This window comes from Prorops nasuta, unplaced genomic scaffold, assembly GCF_024137725.1.
Source record: "Prorops nasuta isolate Cenicafe-Biocafe unplaced genomic scaffold, Cenicafe_Pnas_1.2 PNAS00001, whole genome shotgun sequence".
Taxonomy (NCBI): Eukaryota; Metazoa; Arthropoda; class Insecta; order Hymenoptera; family Bethylidae; genus Prorops; species Prorops nasuta.
Window position 1 is genome coordinate 15,699,291 of NW_027116798.1, and position 26,316 is coordinate 15,725,606.

A 26,316-nucleotide genomic window follows, 5' to 3' on the forward strand; every position below is an offset into this window, starting at 1 on the left:
GGAGAGGAAGAAGAAAAGGGAAACGAGGAAAGAAGAAAGGAGGATAAAGAATTAGAGGAGAGAATAAGAAGGCTGGAATGGGAAAAGGAGAAGAAGGAAAGAGAAAGTAGGAAGAATAATATAATAATATGGGGAATAGAAAGGGTAGAAGGAAGTGAGGGGGAAATGAGGAAAGAGGTGGAGGATTTAATGGGGATAATAGGAATAAGAGAAGGAGTGAAAGGAATAAAGAGAGTAGGTGGAATAGGAAAGGGAGGAAGAAAGGGAGTGATAGTGGAGATGAAGGATAGGGAGGTGAAGAAAGAAATAATGAGAGGAAAAGGCAAGCTAAGAGGGAGGAAAGAAAGAATAGAGGAGGATATGACATGGGAAGAGAGGAGGGTGATGGAGAAGGTAAAAAGAATAGCGGAAGGGGAAAGGAGGAAAGGGAGAAGGGTGTATATGGGATATATGAAAGTGTGGATAGAAGGGGAAGAGTGGAGGTGGAGAGAAGATAAGGGGGAGTTTTGGAATGGAGCGGGAAAGAAGTGGGAAGGAGAGAGAAAGGGTGAAAGAGAAAATTTTCGGGGGAAAGAGAGAGGGGGAGAAGAGAAGGGATAGAAGGGAAAGAGTTGGGGAAAGGAACGGAGAAGAGGAGAGAAGGAATAGGAGGAGGGGAGGGGAGGAAAGAAGAGAAGAGGAAAGGAAGAGGAATAGAGATTGCGTTTTGGAATGTAGCAGGAGTGGGAAACAAGGAAGAGGATTTTTGGAGAAAAATAGGAAAGTGGGATATAGTATGCATGGTGGAAACGTGGATGGAAGAGAAAGGGTGGAAGGGAGTGAGCAAGAGAGTACCGAGAGGATACAGATGGTGGAAGCAGTGGGCAAAGAAGGAGGAGAGGAAGGGAAGGGCGAAGGGAGGAATATTGATAGGGGTAAGGGAGGAGTTAGGGGGAAAGGAAGAAGGAGAGGAGGGGAGGCATGAAGGGATAATGGAAATAGGAATAAAAATAGAGGAGGAAGAATGGAGAATTATAGCATTATATGTAGGGAAGGGAATGAGGAGCATAGAGGAGGGTATAAAGAGAGCAATAGAGAGAGGGCAGGGTAAGAGGTGCTTGGTAGGAGGGGATTGGAATGCGAGGATAGGGGAAATGGGAGGGGAAGGGGAGGAGGGTGAGGAAATGGAAGAGAAAAGGAGATCGAAAGATAAGGTAGTAAATGCGGAGGGAATGAGGATGATGGACATAATTGGAGAGATGGGAATGGAGGTATGGAATGGAAAAGTAGAAGGAGACAGGGAAGGGGAATTCACGTATGTGGGACACATGGGGAGGTCGGTAATAGACTATGTGGTAGGAGACAGGGAGGCGAGAATGGGCGTAAAAGAAATAGAAGTAGAGGTGAGGACAGAATCGGACCACTTGCCGATAGTGGTAAGGTTGGGGAGAGAAAAGAGGAGAAGAGGAAGGAAAATGGAGAAGGCAGGAATAAGGAGGGAATGGAAAGAGGAGTTAGTGGAGGAGTTTAGGAAAAAAGTAGAGGGCATGGAGGAAGGTGAAGGGGAAGGGGTGAAGGAAAGGTGGGAGGATTTGCAGGAGAAGATGAGGGGTATAGTAGAAGGAATAAAGGGGAAGCAGAAAGGAGGGAAGGAAAATAAGAGAGGGTGGTGGGATGAGGAATGCAGAGAGAAAAAGAAAGAGTTGAGGGGGGAGATGAGGAGATGGCTGAGGGGAGAAAGTAAGAAGGAGGATTATAGAAAGAAGAAAAAGCAGTATATGGAAAGATGTGAGGAGAAGAGAGGGAAATGGAGGGAGGAATGGAGTAAGGAAATAGGAAAAGCAAGGGGAGAAAAGGAAATATGGGAAATAATAAAAAGGTGTAGGGGGAAAGAAGAGAGTAGGGTAGAAGAGATTAGGATGGATGAATGGGATGAGTATTTTAGAGAGATGTTAGAAGGAAAAAAGGGAGAGGAGCAAGGGAAAGAAAAGGAGAGGATAGGGAGGAGGAAGAGGGGGGAGGGGGGAGAAATAAAGAAGGAAGAGATAGAGGAGCAGATAAAAAGGTTAAAGACAGGAAAGGCAGCTGGGGAAAATGGTTTAGAGAACGAGGTATGGAAGAATGGAGGGAAAAGGGTAATAGAGGAGGCATGGAAAATATGCAATGCGGTATGGAGAGGGGAGGGATGGCCGAAAGGATGGGAAATGGGACTAATAGTACCGATAAAGAAGAAAGGAGAAGGGAGAAAGGTAGAAGATTATAGGGGAATCACGCTGATGGACACTATGGCGAAGGTATATGCAGGAGTGCTGGGGGAGAGAATAGAAAAGGAAATGGAAGAGAAAGGAATGATAGGAGAAGGGCAAACTGGATTTAGGAAGGGGAGGGGGGTAATAGAGAACATATATACACTGAATTATATTATTAACAGGGAGATAGAGGAAGGGGGGGGGGGATGGTGGGATGTTTTCTAGACATAAAGGCGGCATTTGATAGGGTGGATAGGAGGAAGTTATGGGAGGTGTTGGAAAGAAAAGGGGTGACAGAGGAGCTAAGAAAGGCAATTGAAGGGATGTATGAGGAGACGGCGTGTAAGGTAAGAAGAGGGAAGGAGACAGGGGAGAAGTTTTGGGTAGAGAAAGGGGTAAGGCAGGGATGTCCAATGAGTGCCAAATTATTTATAATTTATATGGCGGAGATGGAGGAAAGGTTGGAGGAAAAAGGGAAAGGGGGAGTAAGGTTGGGGAGGGGAAAAGTGCACTGCATGATGTATGCGGATGACGTTGTGTTGATGGCAAAAGAGATGAGAGGGATGAGGCTAATGCTGAAGACAGTGGAAGAGTTTTTGGATGAAAGGGGAATGGAATTAAATGTGGAGAAAACGAAAGTGGTTAGATTTGGAAAGAGAGTGAAGGGGGAGGTGAAGTGTAGATGGAAGGAGGAGTGGATAGAGGAGAGGAAGCAGGTGAAATATTTAGGATATAGGTTTAGGAGGAATGGAAGACAGGAAGAGCACGTAGCGGAGAGGATTAGGAAAGCAGGAGTAGTGATGAGGGAAGTGTGGGGGATAGGAAAGAGAATGTTCAGAGATAATTTTGAAAGGAGAATTTGGCTTTATGATAGGATGGTGTGGCCTGTATTGGAGTATGGTGCAGAGGTATGGGGATGGGAGGAAAGGGGAAGAATAGAGGCGATGGGGGAGAGATACTTAAGGTGGGTAATGGGAGTGGATTGGGCAACGCCGGGATATAGTGTGAGGGAAGAATGTAAGAGGGAAAAGATGAGAATGAGAGCGGCAAAGAGAGCGTGGGATTTTGAGGAAAGGCTGAGGGAGGGGAAAGGGAATAGATGGGCGAGAGAGTGTTTGAGAGAGATAGAGGAGAGGGAAAGGAAGGGAGGGAAGAGGACAAGATGGGAGGAAGAGAGGAAGAGCTTTATGGAGGAAAGGGGAAAAAGGAGAGGAGGAAAAGAATGGGGGAGCAAAGAAGAGAGAATGAAGATGTGGGAGGATTTGGAGAGGGAGGAAAAGAAGAGAGAGGAGAAGGAGAGGAGAGAAAGAATAGGGAGATCGAGATATAATAGGTGGTACAAGGAGATAATGGAGGAGGAGAGACCGGGAGTAGACATGCTAGGCCGGTTCTGGCCCCCCCCACTCCTGTCCACTCGGCTGAGCCTGGTTGTGAGGTAGTGGGGGGAGCTAAGAAGTGCTAAGCGGTGGTGGTGGGGGAAATCGGAGGCTCCACGTGAGCTCGCAGCAAGTATGGGCGAGAGGGTTGCGGGGGTGCGGGAGGATACTTGCAGCATTTTGACATCACACCCCCACTCCTCTGACGTCAGGTCTCAGTTAGTAAAAGCAATTTCCTAGATGGTAAAACAGATTCTCCCTGCGTTTTTTTTTTGCTCGCGTAACCTTGAATCTTTGCAGCATGCTACTACCCCGTTGAACCCCCTTTACCCTAAATGTAGCTGAGTATGTTACTTTTTTCCATAGCTCAGCAATTTTTGAACTAATATATAATAGCATGCACAAACACAATTTTATAAATCAACAAAACAAAAATAAACCTTATTATATATGTTTTTATTGTAATAACAGTTAATTATAAAATGGTATTATTGAAATATACATTGATTAAAATGTTGATAATATAAATGTACAATGTTACATTTTTTTAAGTTATATATTTTCAGAAGATAATAGTTCAACAATTACATCTCGTTTTTCTTGACCCAATCTTCTCCTTTCAGTGCTTGAAGCCACGGTAATAAAGCTGCTGGTTCACACATATAACATGCTTTTTTTAAAAAGACTACTCTATTTTAAAATGATATTTTTAATTCGAAACTTCGTAACTATGAGATAGTAATTCCTGCTATAAGACCTTTTTAAAGCGTTCTTGACAGATGTCAGTGTTAACTGAAAAGTACATACAATCATCATATGCATTCAATATTACTACGTAAAGGCTAGAATGCTATAAATATACACCTATTCGTTTACTTCATCTTCAGTTATCATGACATTCTCGCTGTCGATTATTCCAGTAACTTTATTATTTTCAAAAATCGAGAAATTGTCCTCAATATCATCACTATTATCACTGTCAATTATTTCAATTACAGTATCAGCATCATCAGAATCATCTACATTGAATACTTCGTTTACTTCATCTTCAATTATCATGTCATTCTCGCTGTCGATTATTCCAGTAACTTTATTATTTTCATAAATCGAAAAATTGTCCTCAATATCATCACTATTATCACTGTTAATTATTTGAATTACAGTATTAGCATCATCAAAATCATCTGCGGTCAATACTTCAGTTACTTTATCTTCAACCATTGTCTCGTTCTCACCGTTGATCATTTCAATAACATCAATACATTCCTCGCTACAATCATCACTATTATCACTATTATCACTGTCAATTATTTCAATTACAGTATTAGCATCATTAGAATCATCTACATTGAATACTTCGTTTACTTCATCTTCAATTATCATGTCATTCTCTCTGTTGATTATTCCAGTAACTTTATTATTTGCAAAAATCGAAAAATTGTGCTCAATATCATCACTATTATCACTGTCAATTATTTGAATTACAGTATTAACATCATCAGAATCATCTGCGGTCAATACTTCAGTTACTTCATCTTCAATCATTGTCTCGTTCTCACCGTCGATTATTTCAATAACATCAATATATTCCTCGCTACAATCATCACTTATAATTTCCTCACAACGTTGCATATTTGTATTAATTTGAAATAGTAATTCAAATAATAAGTTCATATCCCTTTCAATTTCATTTAATATATTGTCACTACAATTGTATATAACTTTAATATTAACCATTGAAATAGTTTTTCTTCAAAATGTCTCCTTTACTTTAAACTGTTAAAACAGAGGATGAAACAAAAATCTAATGAACTGTTTAGAGCTACTCAAGTATTTAAAACATTTCCACCACCAACTACCTTAATAAAAGACACCCTTTCAACAGAAACGTTGGAGGTGTGTGTACTTATCATTCATATTTTATTTCGTTTGATGGAATTACACCCTACTTTAGATAAGCAAACACATATCATCATCTTGCTAAGCGATGAAACCAAAATCATCGTGAGAATCAACGTAATAGAGTTTCAAGGCAGAAACGTTTAAGGTATAACACATACACATGCTTTTAATAAAAGAAGAAGAATAATTTTATTAATAAGCCTATGTCGTTTAATTCTTAAATATGATATATATATGTAAGATTTGTATGAACGATGTATGTTTCGGATGTGCAAATACTTTTGATGCTTCAGATATACAATCATACGCATGCTTTTAATAGAAGAATGATTTTATTAATAAGCCTAGGTCGTTTAATTCTTAAATATAATACATATTAGAAAGATTTGTATGAACGATGTATGTTTTGGATGTACAAATACTTTTGATGCATCAAATTTCAGCGAGAGAGAAGCGTGCTTCAGATATACAAATATCTTTGTCGTATTAAATATCAGCACGTGATGAAAATTAAGTACCTCTTAGACGCTCCACGCTGGACCTTACCGTATAACGATATGTCATACGTGTGGGGGGTGAAATTGAGATCTTCAGCGAGATCATATTTTTTTACGAAATTTTAATATATATTTTATCCAGATGATAGATCTTTACAAATATGTTGATCGCTAACACATTGAAGATCATCAAAATGTGCTTGAATGATTCATGCATATTCTTTTAATAGAATCATAATTTGATTAATCAGCAGTATATCATCTTACTAATCAGTGTTAATGACATGTTAAAAATCTGCACACGTTTTCAACAAAAAATTATTTACCCCTTCCATCAATGAATTTTACCCCCTCCATCAACAATTTTTTCTATATAAATGGATTCGAATAATACTGAACCAGCTTCAATCTGTTCAAACTTTAGCTAGTGCATCGACCGCACAACCAGCAAGAATCTTCCGATCAGTACTTTAGTTAGTGCATCAACCACAACCAGTAAGAAAACTCAGATCAGTTTATACCTCAGTCTCAATTGCTAAAGAAAGGTAGGAATATATTATTCAAATATTGTTTTAATTTTTCAATAATAATAATAATAATAGTTTTCTCTAATATAGGGTCTACATAAAATGGCATTTTTAACTGGAGTTAATGCATTCGCTTTCATCCCTGAGAAGACATTTGTTAAATTAAACAGTCTCGAGGAAAATAAAGAATATGAAATAATTGAAATGATGAAAATAAAGACTAAATATGGAATGAGGATAATAGCGAAACTATCAACGGAGGATTGGTTTTATCTCCCTGCCCGGATGGTTGCCTTACTCGAATCGCAGGATCAGTTTACGGAGCTGATAAATGCAGCATCACAAAATATTTTAATCATGAAATACTTAGGCGGGAATTATAATAATTTAGAATTTAAGATTAAACAATAAGTGTTTTGCATAATAAATGAGTGAATAAAATGCTTTATATATATTTATTAAAAAGTGCTTTATTTTTTTTTCTAACCTTACATATCTAACTTACATTTCTAACAATATTCGTAAGCGGATTATAGTCTATAATTTTATCATGTATAATTAAACAATAGGCTGTAGTATTACTCGGAATATTTTTCCAACACTCGATTTCAATCTTAACATCGACCGCGCCTGTTTTAACCGACTCGTTCTGATGTGAACAAACAATTACAAAGAGTGGACCGTATTGCAAGAAGTTTAGGTAATCGAGCATTGGTTTCGACAGTTTTTCACCAGCATAATATGAGTGGAAAAACTTTACATACATATCATAGAGTACGGAGTAGCGAGATTTCATGAAATCAGTGTCGAGACAATCGTACGGATAAAATTCAGAATTTAAATTGACTTTAACATCACGTACATCACAATCGCTAAATTTAAGTACATTCGAGTATTGATCGTTCTTCTTATTTTTTCTAAACGCCAGTATCACGTATCGAGGCTTCTCCAATTGTGTAGCTGCTTTGACAGCCCATGTATGTCGCTGTGTTGGAGGTAAAAGGGAATATTCGTAGAGCTCCCAGGAACGAAAAGCCATGGTGAGATTTTTATTCTGCTCGATAATGCGTAGAAATTGTAGCTTGGTAAATTCATTTAAAGTTACGTGAGGCATTCTCCATTGCACTCGGTGCAGTTCAATCCCAGAATCGGTAAACTGATTCGAAGAAAATATTGAATTTATATCATTACGCGCTCGTATGAGAACAAGCTCATGGCGTGCATTAATTACGACACATTTGTAATCTTCGCAGATTCCCAACAGCATATGCAGGGGAACGCAAAAGCTGAATGTGCCAGCAACATTTTCACGCTCTTGAGTGGCAACGAACCATCCAGAATGACGTAGATTCATACTCTCTTCACTGCTTAAAGATATGAGATTCTTCATACTGGTAGTGGTACCAAAGTTTTTGCACCGATCAATCTCAATACCGTTCAATTCGTAACGAATTTCATCAAACAGAAATGCCATGGAATTAGCGTCGAGCTGCGAGCATAACTTTATCCGTCAAAGATGTAGTAGCAGCACGAGTACCTTCAATCAGCTTCCCCTCTATGTAGAGGTAACTACCACTGGGCAAAAGAATCAAATCTTGCTGTTGTGTGTATTGGGATACGAATTTCATCGCTATTTCCAAATGATGCATTCGCATATACGGATTGTAAGCATGTATTTCCAATTTAGTGATGCGGTTGTCGTACGCAGGCTGTGCGGTAACGTTCAATGGATCCATGATTTCTTTTCTTCACAGTCAGACCCAATGAGTGTAAAAAATCTAAATTTTTTCTTATCAACACTTTTTTATCACCGATCACGTTGTTCCCTATTTCACTCTGAGCTGATGTATTCAGCTCTGTTGCAACTAATTGACTGATTGTTTCATCGAGTAATGTTGGTTTATAATCGTTGGTATTCTTATAAATCAACATCTTCTAATGTGTAATCGTATGGTGATTTTCTCCTTTCCAAAATTTATAGGACGATTGTCTTGATCGAGAATACGTAATGTGAGACGATCGATTACCCTTGCAATGACTGGCAAGTAAATGGCGTTCTTCGGTGTTTCCGAGATTTTATAGCCTGGTGGAACGCTTGGGAAAAATTCGTGGATGACATGTCGTGGTCTACCGTTCGTATATGCACCAGCGGTAATGTTACATTCGTTATGTAGAATATTTACTTTTAAAATATTTACAGGTTCGTCCGATTCAGCCCAAGTGTTTGGTAGGATTACGCGGTCTGACGAAAATCCTAGCAGAGAACCAATATTATGTGATAATAGTAATTCCACGAGTAAGAGGGCGCCACGGGAGAGGAAAAAGAGAGTGGAGAGGGAAGAGAACAAGTTGGAATAAGGAGAGTTGTACGTATTTTTCTAGGACGAAGTCCCAAACACAATAAAGAGAATAAAACACAAAACTAACTTTAATATCAATAACAACATATTATTAATCTTTGTAAAAACAATAGAATATTTACATATTATTTCACTTTTCAGTGTGTTATTATTGGCACGCAGAATAATAACATTATCATCGTACGGTAACTCCATCCGCATACGCAAGTATTCATTTATCGCACTCAACTCATAACACCCTGTAGGTATGGTTATTAGTTTATTTTTACCAAAATAAAAATTGTTATTCGTCTCATCTACATTGGCGACTGAGTAGAAACTTTGAAAATCTACGAGTCCCAGTTCATTGTGACCGTCGTCCAGATTGATCGGAGGGAAAAAATTTGATTCCAATATATGACCATGTCCTGATAGTGTAAATGTTAAAGACATTTCGTCTGTTCTCTTAGAAATTTAACACACAACTGACCACAAATGCTCGTATCATACGGCTGATATTGGTCATGATTGTAATAATTTGTACTAAGCGGACCGAAGTACCGTATGAGTTCAGTCGGTGGTTTCAGATTGCCGAAAGAATCGAAATACTTTACAAGATTATTGCATTTAACGTAGGCAACCCAGTGAGTGCCTGGACCATTCGAATCATCAAGGTTAACGATTGCACATTCATTAGACAATGGACCGTTTCGCGGTAGACTTGTACGCATAAAGACTCCATGGAAAATTGGTATATCACGACATACGTGAGATAATTGAATATTACTTGTAGCACCAGATCTTGGTAAACCGTGCACAGTTACTTTTTTGTTCGCTTCTTTGACTTTGATTTTTTTGCTACCCCTCCTCCACTTCGTTTGTACGGTGCGAGATACAGCCCCCGTTCGCCTCTTGCAGTTGCTTCTATCATACGATTGTGACGCTGCATTTCTTCTAACTGTTTTTTCGCAGCTTTGGCATCGTTTACAGCTTTCGCTATACCTTATGCTCCACCTGCTAGTGCTCCCACCGCACCTAGCAGTGGGAGCAGAGGCAACAAGCCGCCCCGTTTTTCAGGCACTCGAATTTTACGTTTTTTTACAGCACTATTTCCAGTTTTTATCGCTGCTACTTTCCTCACCATATCTGTTTGTAATCCTAAACCAAGTTTACGCTTTGCGTTCATAGACGCCCAGACAGCTGTTGCTGCAGCACGCTCACCCAAGGTTGCGTCACCAGCTATGATACGTTTACGTGCACGTTTTGCGAGCTCTTTATCAGCTTGATGACGCTGCGACAAGTCTTTGTATTGCGAATATGCGATATCGTATTGTAGACAGGCTTCGTCCAGCTGATTCACACCTAGATCACCGCGTGCTAATTGTTCTTGAAGTCGAGTTCCTGGTCCACAGTAATTGTATCCCGGTAAATGAAGCTCAAACGGTAGTTTGTTTATTGTTTTATTAAGGATTAATCCACATCCAACGCACGATATGTATAACAATCTTTTATTAACGGTGGTAGTCCATCCGCATGAGTAGTATTAGGTAGATTGATATGTTGTAAACAATAGCGATATATTTGAACCTCAGGATCTGCACGAATGTGCTTGGGTAATTTATTCCAATATCTGTCAATATTGTGTGAAAAGTACTTTAAAAGTACAATTTTCGGTACGTATTCCAATTGATCACTACTTAACTCCTTCAAACTTGTAACATCCAACACAAAATGCAGGCATAATGAAAACTGATTGAATTCTCCGATTTCATGCCTATAAATAGCTCGTGCAATTACGATTTAACCTCACAGTCGTTCGAGAATGCATTTCGTAAAGCAACCATTAAATATCAATATTTCTAATACCGATTATCACACTGCCGCCGTTAGTGATATCAAACGTCATGGATCTTTGCTACCGTCAACTATACGCTGTATAGTTTGCGGACCCTCAAATTGTGGGAAAACAAACGTATTGCTAAGTCGTATTGAGAGTCCTCACGGTGTAAGATTTGACAACCTGTACGTTTACTCGAAATTGTTGCAGCAACCGAAGTACCGTTAATTGGAACAGCTATTGACAGATATGGAGGAAATTGGTTATCATCAATTTTCAAATAATAGTGAGGTTATAAATGTGACAGATTCATTACCAAATTCAATGTTTATATTTGATGATGTGGCAAGCGATAAGCAGGACAATATAAGAGACTACTTTTCAATGGGTCGGCACTCGAGCATCGATTGCTTCTATCTTTGTCAGACCTATGCCAAGATCCCAAAACATCTGATTCGTGACAATATAAATATGTTAATCATTTTTAAGCAGGATGGGACTAACTTGAAGCATGTTTACAAAGATCATGTAAACACTGATATGACATTTGAAAAATTTTGTGAATTGTGTTCAAAGTGTTGGCAGGAAGATTATGGATTTTTAGTAATTGATAAAAACAGTGGTATGCAAAATGGTCGTTATCGGAAGGGTTTCGATGAGTATGCAACCATCGAATAGCATAAAGCATCATATCAATGCTGCAAAGTGTTAGTTTAACGTAAAGCATTGAACAGTGTAAAGCTTTTAATTACACAAACGGACCGGTTACATTATTAAGCAAACCAGTGTATATAGATAAACGGGTCACTTGGATCGGTAAACCGGTCAGTCGAATCTTTGAAGAGGTTGGTTAACCGCTAAACCGATCGATTGAACCACTAAACAGGTCGGTCGAACCGCTGAACCGGTTGGGTGAACTGCTAAACAGCTCGATTGAACAGCTAAACAGGTCGGTTGAACCGCTAAACCGGTAGGTCGAACCGCTTAACCGGTCAATCGAATCGCTAAATAACTCGATTGAACTGCTAAACAGGTTGGTTGCACCGCTGAACCGGTCGGTCGAACTGCTAAACAGGTTTGTCCAACTGCTAAACTAGTTCATTGAACAGCTATAAAGATCGATTGAACTAGTATATTGACTGGTTAAACAATTAAAAGTTTACAATAAAAATGGATGAAAAGTCACTACTTAAAAAGATTGCTGAAACGAGTGAGGTGATTCGTGACAAACATCGCGCACTGAAATCGGAAAGATCAATGGTGGAAAGTAGATTGAATGAAACTTTTAAACCAATAGTTGATCCACTGAAAAAACTAGTTATGCAAACAGATAATAGCAATGAAGAATCTTATGACTTAAATATTGATATAAATCATCACCAGAAGCGGAAGCGTTATCATACTTCAACCCCCAATGAGTATATTATCAAGAAAAAAAAGAAATTACATAATAATGACGGTACTCTTACAAATAAATCATTGATGATCTATGATGATAATGATGAAAAATCTACTTTTGATAAATCAGTATCACCAATGAAATCAATGCCAGAATCTACATCATTACATTCAGAACCTGGACAAGAATCTGCATCATTCATTCAGAGCCTGGACAAGAGTCTGCATCATCACATTCAACATCAAGACAGGAAACCTTAGGATTGCTCAAAAAACAAATAAATCATTCCATAGATTGGAGATTTTTTCCACCTATTGCACGTCATTACATGCAGTTGTTACTTTTCGGTAGTAAAGATCAAATCGTTCATGGTTTCGGAGTTACATTAGATAAAAGGAATCAATATGTGATAGGAAGATGTACATTTGATATTATTCATGAAGGTGATATTTACATTGATAAAAAGCGCTATATTAGTACGAGAGGTCTTTTTGAATTAATCTTCATGAAAGAGCCTGATAAAAAGCTCTACACCATTGATGACAAGATCATATATAAGCAACTCCTTGAAGAAACTAAATCATATAAAAGAGCAAATGATAGTTACCAATAGGTTCAAGGGAATAAAGGTCCAAAGTATAAGAAAATTATTCAACCATTAATTTACAATAAAGTACCATCACAACGAGTGATAGCTGGTAGTGGATTTATGCGTGTTACTGATGAGCCTGCAAACTATATACATTGGAACGATCCTAATGAATTAGTTGATCGATTGCGACTTTTAATTGTATCAACCACCGCAGGTCATACAAACCACCATAATGAAATACAGTCAATAATAGAAGAGTTGCGTGAAGAGGATCTTATTCTATAAAAGGGTACAATTTATAAACATTTTCTTCAGTTGTATACCACACTTCAATATGTCAATTAACAAATTTGATATTGGTCTTAACGTAAGGAAAGAATTTAATATTGGTACATTAAATGTGACTAAAAGAGCACTGGATTTGAATAATAAAAAAATAATAAATTTGACTATTGATTCTGATAATAATACATGTGCTGTGAATATAAAGTTCTTGCAACACAGTTTAGCTAAACTGGAGGAAAAAATTGAAGAGAGAATAAATAAAAAAATACAGGAAATTGAGGCAAAAATTTTGCAAACAAACAGCAAGATTAATGATGGATTCAAAAAGTAATGTTTAGGATGCATCATACATTTTATACTCATGATAATCGATTGCTTTCGAAACAAAAAGAATCATGAGTGAAGAAAAGAAACAGCTGGTGCAAGAGTTGCATGTCCCTGCGAGAAGAAATTTTCCACGACGAAAAGTCATAATACGTGGTTTCGATGATCTCTGGCAGGCCGACTTGGTAGACATGCGTTCTTATGCTGACACAGGTTACCACTATATTCTGACAGTGTTTGATACCTTATCGAAGTATGGTTGGGCAGTAGCGCTTAAAAGAAAAAGCGGTAAGAAAGTGACCACAGCTATGGGAAAAATCTTAAAGCGTGGAAGATGTCCCAAAAATTTGCCAACTGATAACGGAAAAGAATTTTACAACAGCGAGTTTCAACTGCTTATGACAAAACGGGGAATAAATCATTACTCCACGTATAGCACGTTAAAAGCGTCAATAGTCGAGCGTTGGAATCGAACGTTAAAAACCGAAATGTGGAGACGTTTTACACTGGACGGTAGTTACAAATGGCGAAATATACTGCAACACAGCTGGTAGATGATTATAACGCACGAAGACACGGTACTATAGGAATGCGACCCGTTGACGTGAAACCTGAGCATGCTGAGCATCTGCTTGCTACTGTATACAGTAACAGTAGTATATCTATATCACCACACCGACCGTGTGAATTTCTGAACTTACTTTTTCCCTAGATGTGGTGGGGGTAAATTTCTGTGAACGTACTTTTTCCCCCAGATCCTAGTCGCGCCGCCTGGCGCTGGTATAGTAAATTTTTTTGCGGCGGCGCCTGGCGGCGAGTATAGTAAATTTTGTTGGCGGCTGGCGGCTAGGTGGCGGCGTGCGCGAGGTCCAGCCAGAGTTGCCAAGTGTAGTACAGTTGGGTGCAGAAATCTTGAGTCGGGCGAGGGGAAGTAGGAATCAGAGGGGCGAAGGGATTTCTAGGGAGTTTGTTGGTAGCTGTCAAATGGCGCGATTAACCCTCAATTTTGAATCGTAAACAAAAATAATATTTTCGGAAAACGATTGCGGAAAAGAAGGAAGGATATTAATACATAACAGAGAAGACAAAATATATCAGATGAGTATAAATTAATAACATCAAATGAAAATTATTGTGAATCTATAAAGAAATATACTTTGTGGTTATTTTATTTCTGTTACAGACTAAATCCTATTCTTCAAGAGTTTAAATCGCAGGAAAGAAATACTTAAAGACCAATGAATGAAAAAGGACTAATTTATAAAGCATTTCTGTGTGGCCAAGTAGTTTCAATAATTGTGACATAATGTTGTAATAGTGAATGTGTAAGCGATTATTCTCTATAGAAAGAAATTTTATTATAAAACAATAATGATGTATGATAATGTTTTGATTCCTATAATTATAAATTAAAGCTAGTTTAATTAAAATTTATTATTATAATTTCTTCCTTATCCCCACAAATTCTATACGTACATAGTAATTACATATTCTTGTAGAACCTATCTTTAAGCTACTCTAACTAAATTGCAACTACTTTAAATATGCAGGTCATAACTATTTACTTCAATAATTTTTATTATTCAATGTGAGATAAATTGTATAAAGTTTCTACTAATTTCTTATTCATTCGTCACATGCTTCCACATCTCGTATGACATTTATTTGCCTTGATTGTTCCTTCTTCTTCTAGATTTGAACACATATACCAATAATTCTCTAGATATTTTTAAATATGCTCAGATATGCTTATTCTGCTGTCTAATTGTTTCTATAATAATTAGGATGATTGGTAAATTATTGCTGTATTAAATTTGAAGAATGGACACTGGACTTATTGTACTTAAATATGTTTGGTACTTCATCCACATGATATCTTTTCCTTCCATTTGAGAGGATATTGTCGACCAATACGTTTATGTATACTGCTGAGTTCATCTTGTTTTTAGCTTCAAATTATATTTTCAAGCCACATATTTGGATATCCATTCCCAATATGCAATACTTATTTTATTATTCCTATTTGTTCATGAGACTTATCTGTCCTAAAACCTTAATTTATCCAGTCGCCATGTGTATATCCTATCATTTTCAGATGATTGACATATCTTTCTATCAATCCTGAAAAAATTATAATAAGAGTAAGGAAATAAGAGTATTCTATATTCAAAATGTATATTCAAACACGTTGCTGGAAAACTACTTGAAGCTAAAAAATAAGATGAACTCAGTATTATACACATAACTTTTAACGAACTTTATCTATCTAAGTATTATGAGAATATATTTCACAGAAGAGAGGCCCAATTTAAATAGCATAATTCAAATGCCCATTTTCCAAATTTAATAAGACAATGGTTTAACAATCATTCCAATATTTATAAAATTAATTACAAATCAGCATAATCATCTTATCTGCGTGTATTTAAAAATGATGATAAAATTATTGTTATGTTATAGACTAGAAGAAAATAGTGCAAAGGAGGGAAATAAATATCATACAAGGTAATATGCCGAAGGATGTGACAGACTCATAAGAAATTTGCAGAACCTCTACGCAATTTGTCTCACACTGTATAATAAAAATCATTCAAGCAAATAGTTATGACATGTAGATTTAAAATAGTTACAATTTTGTTAGGGTAACTTAAAGATAGATTCTACAAAAATATGTAATTACAATGTACGTATAGAATTTGTGTGTGATTAAGGAAGAAATTAAAATAATAAATTTTAATTGAACTAGCTTTAATTTATAATAATAGGAATAAAATCATTACCATACATTATTATTATTTTGTAATAAAATTTCTTTGTATACACAGCAATCGCTTACACATTCACTATTACAATATTATGTCACATTTATAGAAATGACCGGGCCATAGAGAAATGCTTTATAAATCAGTCCTTTTTCATTCATTGGTCTTTAAGTATTTCTTTCCTGCGATTTAAAGTCATGAAGAATAGGATTTAGCCTGTAACAGAAATAAAATAACCACAAAGTATATTTCTTTATAAATTCACAATAATTTTCATTTGATGTTATTAATTTATACTCATCTGATATATTTTGTCTTCTCTGTTATGTATTAATATCCTTCCTTCTTTTCCGCAATCGTTTTCCGAAAATATTATTTTTGTTTACGATTCAAAATTGAGGGTTAATCGCGCCATTTGACAGCTACCAACAAACTCCCTAGAAATCCCTTCGCCCCTCTGATTCCTACTTCCCCTCGCCTGACGCAAGATTTCTGCAGCCAACTGTACTTTCGGTACTACCGTAGTACCAAAAAGCGACATATCCTATAGCGTAGTACTATTTTAGGTACTACGCTATAGTCGCTGCTGATACTACTGGTCGGCGGAAATACGTCAGAGGGTAGAGACTGTAGAGGGGCCGCAATATAGATATTTCTAATTACTATATGAAAAATGGCAGAACATAATATGTCAAAATACATAATGCATGGTCCGTGAACCAAAACAAATGTTAGTATTATTGTATCATACCACAATAAAGTATTGTAAAGTAATAAAGAGTAAGTGACAGCTTCGATCTATCTGACAGCTGATGTACTTATGGTATAAGTGAATAAATAAAATAAAAATGCTTTTCCTAAATTGATTTTTAATTTTTATAAAATGGTTAAATGTAGACATTAATTAATTAGATTTGGTAATAAATACAAAAAATGCGTTTTATTATAACAAATGAGTTAAGGTAAAATAAACTCAATGTTTTTATATTAATCTGTTAACAAATGCATTTTTTTATTAATTATTGAGTCCAATAAATTAATGGTTATTCAAAAAAAAATTCCTTGTAATGAAAAAATTTTAAACTTCACCAAGACTCGAACCCGAGCCCACCGAATGACAAACCGCAACCTTACCGCTTGCAATACAGCGCTCACTTGATGTACGAAGAGCAAAACAGCCTTTTAAAGACTGATTACAATTCTTTCATTAATTCGTCATAAATGATCAAGAATTAGCTGTAATAATAAATACATTTATCTACATAGCATTATTGTACTAAATTTATTGTTTTTAATTTGAAGCATACATTTTGCATGAAGATATGATAATTTTAGGGCAACCATTCAGTACTCTAAATACATTAAACTATTCATATGCTCATCTATCATAAATTATACCATTACACATGTAACATATAATATAATTTAATTAATTTATGACAATGGAGCATATGAACAGCTTAATGTATATAGAGTACTGAATGGTTACCCTTAAATTATCGTATCTGCATGCAAAATGTATGCTTCAAATTAAAAACATAATAAATTTAGTGCAATAATGCTGTGTATATAAATGTATTTATTATTACAGCCAATTCTTGATCGTTTATGACGAGTTAATGAAAGAATTGTATTCAATCTTTAAAAGGCTATTTCGCTCTTGGTATAGCAAGCTAGCGCTGTAGCGCAGGGGGTAAGGTTTCCGTTTGTCATGCGGTGGGCTCGGGTTCCAGCTTGGTGAAGTTTAAAATTTTTTCATTTTTTTTTCATTACAAGAATTTTTTTTTTAATAACCATTAACTTATTGGACTCAATAATAAATAAAAAAAATGCATTTGTTAACAGATTAATATAAAAACATTGAGTTTATTTTACCTCAACTCATTTGTTATATTAAAACGCATTTTTTGTATTTATTACTAAATCTAATTAATTAATGGCTACATTTGACCATTTTATAAAAATTAAAAATCAATTTAGGAAAAGCATTTTTATTTTATTTATTCACTTATACCGTAAGTACCTCAGCTGTCAGATAGATCAAAGCTGTCACTACTCCTTATTTCTTTATTACACTTTACTTTTCCGTATACTAACATTTGTCTTCGTTCAAGCCGTTCACGGTGACAGGCTGTGAATATAATATATGTAATTTTTGATATATTACGTTCAGCATTTAAGATGGCGACTTACGCATTTCCGCTGGCAGTATACTTTGTGCAGTCTGCATTCCCTATATCAAAATTCACTTACTATAGTGCGTAGTACTATTCTAGATGGCGGACTTGGCAACGCTGGGTTCAGCCCCCGCTGCAGCCCGGCCTGTGAGGGGGGGGGGCGGTAGATTTAAAAAGTATATTTTAAAAAAGTTGGGAATGATTTCTTTGTGGTTGGTATTGCTGAAGGGTGGTGGAGCGAGGTAGAGTTTTGTTCCTCCCTCTCTCTCTGTTACTCTAATAAAAAAGTCCAGATACTGTGAACTAATGGTTCATACTTGTAAGGTGGTGTGGCCAAGCGGTCTAAGGCACTGGTATAAAAGAAACCAGTATAAAGTCCCTCTACGATTGGGTGGGATACTCGTGGGTTCGAATCCCACCGCCACTGAAAACTTTTTTTCTCTCTCACAAGGTCATCACGCGTGTGTGTGCGTTAGACACTCCTTTTAGGAAAATTTTTTTTTAAAAGAGGGAAAGATAGAGATGGAGAGGGAGAGAGAGGGGGAGATTAAACACTGCTAAATTCCGCATATTCGTACACGTTTCATCCTGTCAATCTAAAAATGTTTTTCGTTAAAAAAAAAAAGATTTTTATGTGGTATTGCACACCCAAAAAACACGTGTAGCTCCTTCTTTCCTCTTCTCCTTCAATGAAGAGTGTGATAATGTTAATCAAAATAAAATCATTAAAATTTTGTGTGGTATTGCACACCCAAAAACACGTGTAGCTCCTTCCTTCCTCTTCTCCTTCAATGAGGAGTGTGATAATGTCAATCAAAATCAAGTAAAAAAAATGAAAGAGGAGAAATATAGCTCTTTCCACCTTTTTTCTCTTCAAGAGAAAAAAAGGGTGATAATGGGCCATTCAACGTCAAAACAGACAGATTTCGGAGTACAACACCGATTTTTTTTTAAATATATGTTAATATATAAAAAAATACAAGACTTTTGACGCTAGTTTGAGTCAAAAATCTTTTTTCGTTTCGGAGATACGAGCTGTCAAAGTTTGCAGTTTTTGGTAAAAACACGTAATCTTTGAAAATTTATATCTCCTAAACGAATAAAGATAGAAGACTCTGGCTAGAACGAGTGAACTCAAAAAGAATCATACTTTATTAGAAAAATATATAAAAAAATAGTTTGTTTTAATTGGTTAAAACTATTAACAATTAAAATAAACATTTAAATTAACAAATGTGTTGTCATGCTCTGACAATTATAAAAAAATATCAGGAATGTTCCTTGGAATGTCCTCTACAAAGAAAAAAATTAAAACGCGTATACTCTCTTGGTGTTCATAGTGAAAAAAAATATTTTATCACGACGCGCACGGCCAGAAGCGTCGTTCGAGCGGCGTAAACCGGTAAGGCGCATGCGTAACTGAGCGCGACTAGTCTCTATATGTCAGATTCTATCAATCTATGAATAATGCGAGTTAATAACATGTTTTAATTGTTTGTTTATGTTTTTATAACTATTATAAATTAACAATATATTTATTATTATTCTGCTTTATAAGCAGTCTTTATTTATTTACAAAATAATTAGGAATAAGACATTTGAATATGGCATTGAATATACAAATTATATACTAATTTATATTTACATATTTTATTAAATTATGGCAGAAGAAAATATTATGAATATGAAATTTCTGTACTGAAAATATTTAACAAACTTTTACAATTGTATAATTATCTGATTGAGGAAAAGCTTTAGTTTGTAATTGTCTTTGAATCTATCGTTAAAAATGCACGATAATTTCTAGTTCCTTTAACTATTTTCACTTTTCAAAAAAATCTCGTACAAAGTGTTTTAATAAGCATTAAAATAATTTAAACGAGATTTTTTTGAAAAGTGAAAATAGTTAAAGGAACTAGAAATTATCGTGCATTTTAAACGATAGATTCAAAGACACAATTACAAACTAAAGCTTTTCCTCAATCAGATAATTATACAATTGTAAAAGTTTGTTAAATATTTTCAGTACAGAAATTTCATATTCATAATATTTTCTTCTGTCATAATTTAATAAAATATGTAAATATAAATTAGTATATAATTTGTATATTCAATGCCATATTCAAATGTCTTATTTCTAATTATTTTGTAAATAAATAAAGACTGCTTATAAAGCAGAATAATAATAAATATATTGTTAATTTATAATAGTTATAAAAACATAAACAAACATTTAAAACATGTTATTAACTCGCATTATTCATAGATTGATAGAATCTGACATATAGAGACTAGTCGCGCTCAGTTACGCATGCGCCTTACCGGTTTACGCCGCTCGAACGACGCTTCTGGCCGTGCGCGTCGTGATAAAATATTTTTTTTCACTATGAACACCAAGAGAGTATACGCGTTTTAATTTTTTTCTTTGTAGAGGACATTCCAAGGAACATTCCTGATATTTTTTTATAATTGTCAGAGCATGATAACACATTTGTTAATTTAAATGTTTATTTTAATTGTTAATAGTTTTAACCAATTAAAACAAACTATTTTTTTCTATATTTTTCTAATAAAGTATGATTCTTTTTGAGTACACTCGTTCTAGCCAGAGTCTTCTATCTTTATTCCTTTAGGAGATATAAATTTTCAAAGATTACGTGTTTTTACCAAAAACAGTAAAACTGCAAGCTTTGACAGCTCGTATCTCCGAAACAAAAAAAGATTTTTGACTCAAACTAGCGCCAAAATTCTTGTATTTTCTTATATATTAACATATATGTAAAAAAATCGGTGTTGTACTCCGAAATCTGTCTGTTTTGACGTGGAATTGCCTAATGTCAATGAAAATCATGTGAAAATAAAAGGAATGAGAAGAGAGAAAATTCATTAATCATGTAAAATTATGTCAGCTTTTCCTCTTTACCTATTTAAACTTCTGCAGTTTATGATAAGAAGGTGACGTATAAATGTGTGATAAATGAGAAACATTATGCAGCGCTGCTGCTGTTGCGTGGGGAAGTTAAAACTGCGAATTAAGATATAATAAGTGAGCGAGTTCTACGAATTAGTGCTGCGAACAGGGATTTAATTGAATAATTTCAAATTTAGTTTTACTGCTGATTGATTAGACAAAATATTAAGTAAATGAATTCTGTAGCTCTTTGATCAGGCCTATAGGATGAAAATCCATAGCTCTACGATTTTGATTCAGTCTATCGCTGAATATTACTGTATAAAGTTGAACATCGTGAATCTATGGAACCTACCAACGTAGATACATCATTGGAACTATTAGAAGAAAAACCATTACCTTCGCTGGAAATACAAGAAGAATCATTACCTTTAATAAATCCACTAACTCCACCTCCACGACCACCAACACCAATACCATAGGAACCACCAACTCCACCTCCACGACCGCCATCACCAATGCCACGAGGGCTATCATTTGAATTTCATTCACAACTATCGCCAATATTATGGTAATTACCAAATCCATCCCCTTCGCCACCACCATCAATATCATCGGAATTAACAATTCCATCTTCTTCACAACCACCACCACCACCATCAACATCTTAATTTAGTTTTCTAAAAGTAAGTAAAAAGAAAGGAAAGGGGGGGGGGATGAGCGGAGTAGGACAAAGAGATTAAATAATTTAAAACTTGAATAGAATTGATTATATATATTTTTTAGATTATGCGTGTGTGATTTACATTGATAAAGTGAAAAAAAATTACATACATTGATTATAGACATATATATTAATGTATAAGATAAAATGTTTGAATCAATATTACATATAAAAGAAAATAGTATGCCTTAAAAATCAGATATTTTTTTAATTTATCTTTATTTTTTTGTTTTTTACCGATGACGATGGTTTATTTCTTGATAATACAGTTTTTCCATTTCTCTTACGATATTTTCCAGCAATAGAATTATTTTTATTTTCTTCAGCAATTTTATTCTTATTTTCCTCATATAGCAATACTTCATCTTCGGGATTGATGTATTTTACCTCGTCTATGTCATTCTCTGCTGTATCATCATCATCATCATCAGCACCACCACCACCACCGTTGTCACAATCGTCATCGTCGTCGTCACCATTTTCAACGTTTACTTTACTTGGCCGACAGTTGTTCTTATTAATAACTCTCTTTTTCGTCAATATATTTAGAGTCATACTTTTTGTAGAATCAACATACATGACTATATCTTTTTTACATTCATGTAAAATGTTTATCAACATATTCAATAAATCCTGATCATTGCACATAAGAATATTTTGCAACCTCAACGGTAGAAATAGTGAATAATCATTATTCAATTAAAAAATTATTTTATCACCAAATTTATTTTTCATATTTCTTATATCGTTGATTATATATTCACCTTCGTTTAAATCAGACCATCTTATATTAGGCAAATACGATTCCATGCTACTGAGAGTATTGTTAATCTCTTCCAACCACTTCGTGATGATGTATGTAGAAGAATTATTTTTCTCTATACTTTATTCTATACTAAAACCAGAGATGAAACGGGAGATTGCTCATGCGAGGTCCCGAGGCAATCCCTACCGGTAGGCGGCGCTGGTGTTGGCAAACGCGTGTCTCAGGTCCATCTAACCCCTAACGCCATCTATCGGAAGAGACCACGAAGCACGAGCGTTAAGCTTAGAATAGGGTAAAACATATATGCATTGTTGCCAGAAAGCGGAATAAAGAGAGAGCGGAGATATTTTCTCGGACCTCTCTGTCTTTCTCGCTGTTAGCTTCTAGCAGAAGAGTCGAGGCAAAATCTTTCCGTTTCGCTTTGCCGAAAATCTACCAATATTCGATGTCATTTATATTTGCAGGCCAATGCCTTTATACATGATTTTTTCAGCATATTTATTTATCAGCATTGACTTATTTAAATCAATAATAAATTAAGGAAATGCGTATTTGATATATAATAATTATTTTAACTATAATTTCATCGTTATATTTCGCTTATTTCCGTAAAATCTGCATTTCTTTAGTTTATTATTGATTATTGTAAGTCAATGGCAATTAAAAAAAATTTAATCTTAAAAAAAAAAAAAAGTACCGATCAGGAATCGAACCCGGACCCACGAATCGCCACGCGATTACCTTACCGCCTAGACCACGAGGCTTCTTCAGAGAACCGTAAACAGATAGTCTTTTTAAGGGCTTGAAATCTTCTATTGAAACATAAATAAACGAAGAACCGACATCTTTATTCATTATTATTCTATGATAATGGTACACAAATTAAAGAATAATTATATAATGTAGATTTTCAAAAGCTTTTCCAATAACCAAGAACGGAAACTGCGAGCGTTGATTATTTATCTTCGTTCTTGGCTATTGGAAAAGCTTTTGAAAACTATTCAAAATATAATTATTCCTTAATTTGTGTACCATTATGACAGAATAATAATGAATAAAGCTGTCGGTTGCTCGTTTATTTATATGGTTTAAAAGAAGATTTCAAGCCCTTAAAAAGACTATCTGTTTACGGTGCTCTGAAGAAGCCTCGTGGTCTAGGCGGTAAGGTAATCGCGTGGCGATTCGTGGGTCCGGGTTCGATTCCTGATCGGTACTTTTTTTTTTTTTTTAAGATTAAATTGTTTTTAATTGCCATTGACTTACAATAATCAATAATAAACTAAAGAAATGCAGATTTTACGGAAATAAGCGAAATATAACGATGAAATTATAGTTAAAATAATTATTATATATCAAATACGCATTTCCTTAATTTATTATTGATTTAAATAAGTCAATGCTGATAAATAAATATGCTGAAAAAATCATGTATAAAGGCATTGGCCTGCAAATATAAATGACATCGATTATTGGTAGATTTTCGGCAAAGCGAAACGGAAAGATTTTGCCTCGACTCTTCTGCTAGAAGCTAACAGCGAGAAAGACAGAGAGGTCCGAGAAAATATCTCCGCTCTCTCTTTATTCCGCTTTCTGGCAACAATGCATATATGTTTTACCCTATTCTAAGCTTAACGCTCGTGCTTCGTGGTCTCTTCCGATAGATGGCGTTAGGGGTTAGATGGACCTGAGACACGCGTTTGCCAACACCAGCGCCGCCTACCGGTAGGGATTGCCTCGGGACCTCGCATGAGCAATCTCCCGTTTCATCTCTGCTAAAACACACACACACACAGCTTTCGTTTAATTGATAGACTGAGAAAAAAGTGGTATTGAATTACTATATATATAAAGTAGGTGGTATATGGACTTTCGCTTCCGGTTGCGTGAATGGTGGAATGGTGTGAGTGTGAGAGAGAGAAGTGAGGAAAAAGGAAGAATTTGGGTGAGAGTGAGGAGCAGAAAAGAGTGAGGAAAGAGAGAGGGAGAAAAAGCGGAAAGGAGGGTTAAAAAAGAGGAGAGTGGGAAGCAGAAGCGGGAAGCGGAAGGAGCAGCAAAGGTAGGGGATATTTTTGGAGGTTAGGTGAAGGGATAGAAAAAGGGAAGATAGAGCGGGAAAGGAAAGATAAGAAAGTGACACCTGTAGGAGAAAGTAAGAGGAAGAAAGGTCGGTAAGGTAGGGAGTGAAGAGATCTAAGGCGGGAAAGAAAGAAAAGGCAAGGTAAGGAGATGGAAGGAGGGGAATATGAAGGAAGGGGAAAAGAAAGGGAGAAATTAAGCTTAGGGAAGCTGGGAAAAGGGGAAAGTGGAGGGGAGAGGGGTAGAGCGGGAAGTACGGGAAGTATAGAGGAGTATATGAGGGGGAAGAGAAAGGATAGAGAAGAGGAAGTGGGGGAAGGATGGGTATTTCCAAAGAGTGCGAAGATGGGAAGAACGCCGGAGAAAGGAATGGAGAGAGGGATGGAAAAAATAATGGAGGCGCTCAATGAGATTAGGGGGAAAATGGAGGGATGGGAGGAGGGAAAAAAGGAAATAATAAGAAAGATGGAGGAGGTGAGAGGGGAGATGGAGAAAGATAGAAAGGAGTGGAGAGGGGAGATAGGGGAATTAAAGAAAAGGATGGAAAAAATGGAAAGAAAAGAAAAGGAGAATGGAGAGGAAGAAGAAAAGGGAAACGAGGAAAGAAGAAAGGAGGATAAAGAATTAGAGGAGAGAATAAGAAGGCTGGAATGGGAAAAGGAGAAGAAGGAAAGAGAAAGTAGGAAGAATAATATAATAATATGGGGAATAGAAAGGGTAGAAGGAAGTGAGGGGGAAATGAGGAAAGAGGTGGAGGATTTAATGGGGATAATAGGAATAAGAGAAGGAGTGAAAGGAATAAAGAGAGTAGGTGGAATAGGAAAGGGAGGAAGAAAGGGAGTGATAGTGGAGATGAAGGATAGGGAGGTGAAGAAAGAAATAATGAGAGGAAAAGGCAAGCTAAGAGGGAGGAAAGAAAGAATAGAGGAGGATATGACATGGGAAGAGAGGAGGGTGATGGAGAAGGTAAAAAGAATAGCGGAAGGGGAAAGGAGGAAAGGGAGAAGGGTGTATATGGGATATATGAAAGTGTGGATAGAAGGGGAAGAGTGGAGGTGGAGAGAAGATAAGGGGGAGTTTTGGAATGGAGCGGGAAAGAAGTGGGAAGGAGAGAGAAAGGGTGAAAGAGAAAATTTTCGGGGGAAAGAGAGAGGGGGAGAAGAGAAGGGATAGAAGGGAAAGAGTTGGGGAAAGGAACGGAGAAGAGGAGAGAAGGAATAGGAGGAGGGGAGGGGAGGAAAGAAGAGAAGAGGAAAGGAAGAGGAATAGAGATTGCGTTTTGGAATGTAGCAGGAGTGGGAAACAAGGAAGAGGATTTTTGGAGAAAAATAGGAAAGTGGGATATAGTATGCATGGTGGAAACGTGGATGGAAGAGAAAGGGTGGAAGGGAGTGAGCAAGAGAGTACCGAGAGGATACAGATGGTGGAAGCAGTGGGCAAAGAAGGAGGAGAGGAAGGGAAGGGCGAAGGGAGGAATATTGATAGGGGTAAGGGAGGAGTTAGGGGGAAAGGAAGAAGGAGAGGAGGGGAGGCATGAAGGGATAATGGAAATAGGAATAAAAATAGAGGAGGAAGAATGGAGAATTATAGCATT

The 26,316-nt window shown here is 36.2% G+C and overlaps 1 protein-coding gene across 1 annotated transcript; it reads left to right on the plus strand.

Annotated features, from left to right (window-relative positions):
- The first annotated feature begins 203 nt into the window (after positions 1-203).
- LOC136774853 (U1 small nuclear ribonucleoprotein 70 kDa-like) lies at positions 204-26,316 on the plus strand. Its single transcript, XM_066729354.1, has 2 exons — positions 204-267; positions 25,338-26,316. Exon 2 carries the CDS (start codon positions 25,807-25,809, stop codon positions 26,257-26,259), a length of 453 nt encoding a protein of 150 aa, XP_066585451.1. The 5' UTR covers positions 204-267; positions 25,338-25,806; the 3' UTR covers positions 26,260-26,316.

Coding starts and splice junctions, on each gene's coding strand:
- LOC136774853 (XM_066729354.1), top strand. CDS start 25,807: ATGGAGCGGGAAAGAAGTGGGAAGGAGAGAGAAAGGGTGAAAGAGAAA.